General features: G+C 39.1%; 1 protein-coding gene across 1 annotated transcript; it reads right to left on the reverse strand.

The window, feature by feature from the left end:
• Positions 1–830: 830 nt before the first annotated feature.
• Positions 831–1,784, reverse strand: LOC121172290 (olfactory receptor 5B2-like). Its single transcript, XM_041004139.1, has one exon. The coding sequence runs from the start codon at positions 1,782–1,784 to the stop codon at positions 831–833; it is 954 nt and encodes a 317-aa protein (XP_040860073.1).
• Positions 1,785–2,163: the final 379 nt, after the last annotated feature.

Consider the following 2,163-nt stretch of genomic DNA (forward strand, 5'->3'; position numbering starts at 1 on the left):
GTGGAGAATTTTAAAGTGTGCTTTGTATTTGTGGCCAGCAATGACTGAATTCCTGGCAGTGGAACGTGATATCATGAGTATGGCTATCAGTTCATCTGATAAAATGGACATTGTTTTCTTCACTCTCTGTTCGTTTTCTCTAAGAAAAACAGTAATGCTGAAGAAGGACTTTCAAGACACCAAGAAATAGGAGAAAAAGGCAGGGTGAAAGGAAGAAACAGAGATACCTCAGGAGTCCAGACTATTCCTTTTCTCATTGATATATTATTCCCTGATACTGGTGAAAAAAAAAAGTTGTCTTATTTGTGTCATTATATTTCTATGTCTTAGTTACAGTAGTTTAGCCTAATTTCCAAGTGTGCTAATATAACTCTAACCACAGATTCCTTTTTTCAAGAGGTGGACTCTCATCATATTTGCATCTGGGTCAGCCTCCTAGCTTTCACTGACCGTCATAACATGGTGGAAGAAGTGTGTGAATTTCAAGATGCCTTTAGTTCCACTATTACAGTTGGAGAATATTGGCCTTCAAATGTCATACAATAAAACTGGCCCAGCTCCAAGAGAATACACAATTATAGAAGAATCAGGATAATCATGGCAGTAGCAGATACTAAAATCCAGAAATGTGGCTAGGACCATCTGGCTCCTTGTATCCCAACTGACATTCTAAACTGCAACCTCATGAACAACCCAGGTGGAGACATTGCAGAAACTGTTCTGTGTATAAATCTATGAACAATAGTAAACAATCATTTTAAGCCAATAGATTTGGGGCTAATTTTTTCCATAACAGTAAATAACTGATTGAGATTATATACTCTTTCTAATCAAAATTGCAAGCAGAGCAAAATCTCCATCTTCTCAATGGTTTTCCTGAAACCATTATAAACTTCTCTATTTCTTAGACTGTAGACAATTGGATTCAACATGGGAATCACTATTGTATAGAACACAGATGCCATTTGGTCATTGTCCATAGAATGACTAGAACTGGGCTGTAAGTACATGAATATTACAGTTCCATAGAATATGGCTACAGCAGTAAGGTGAGAAGCACAGGTGGAGAAGGCTTTTTTCCTCCCTTCTGCAGAATGCATCCTCAGGATGGCAATGAAAACGAATGCGTAGGAGGTCAGGATAACCATAATAGCAAAAAAGACATTGAAAGCTGCTAAGATAAAGAGCACAATCTCATTCACATAGATATCAGAGCAGGAAAGGGCCAAGATTGCGGGGATGTCACAGAAAAAGTGATGGACCACGTTAGAATGGCAGAAGGAGTTGCTGAAGGTGAACCCAGTATGGATGACAGATTCAATCAAGCCCCAAATATAGCAGCTTGCCACCATCTGAGCACACACACTGGGAGTCATGGTGGTGCTGTAATGTAAAGGTTTACATACCGCCGCATGACGATCATAAGCCATGACAGCAAGTAGAAAACAATCAACACTTGCAAAAGCCACAAAGAAGAACATCTGAATAACACACCCTGCATAGGAGATAACTTGATCCCCTGTGAGAAGTCCAGCCATCACCTTAGGAGTCACAGCAGAAGAGTAGACACAGTCTACCAGAGACAGGTTACTAAGGAAAAAATACATGGGAGTGTGGAGCCGAGAGTCCAGCAGGATCAACAGGATCATGCCCAGGTTCCCAATAAGAGTGATGAGATAAATGATGGTGACTGTTAGAAAGAGGGGGACTTGCAGCTCCGGGATGTCAGTCAACCCCAGCAGTGTAAAGTCATGCACCCCAGTGCTATTCACCATGGATTTCATTTTCAAATTGTGCTTCACCTGTCAAAACAAAGGAAGTAAAGTGGATAAATCACCTACATTTAGGAAAGCACTCCTGTGCCACCCAAACAGCTCAGTAGTTTGCATAATGTGAACAATGGATACATTTGAAGCATTCAAAATACTGCTTAATTAGTTATTATGCCATAATTGGAGTTATTAATATTAAGTATATATAATTATTAATAGCAACAGTATGTATAATTCTTGTGAGAAGGGACTAAAGAAACTCATTAGATTATTGGAAACACATCCCTAAAGGAGGTTACATAAACTTCCTCATAACTAGCTCAAATTTATTTATGCAATGCACCAGCTTTAAAAGTATAAACAGAAGATTTGGACTGAGCTTTAGGAATAA

Source organism: Ochotona curzoniae, unplaced genomic scaffold (assembly GCF_017591425.1).
Source record: "Ochotona curzoniae isolate NIBS_2020 unplaced genomic scaffold, NIBS_Ocur_1.0 scaffold_3171, whole genome shotgun sequence".
Classification (NCBI taxonomy): Eukaryota; Metazoa; Chordata; class Mammalia; order Lagomorpha; family Ochotonidae; genus Ochotona; species Ochotona curzoniae.

Coding starts and splice junctions, on each gene's coding strand:
- LOC121172290 (XM_041004139.1), bottom strand. CDS start 1,784: ATGAAATCCATGGTGAATAGCACTGGGGTGCATGACTTTACACTGCTG.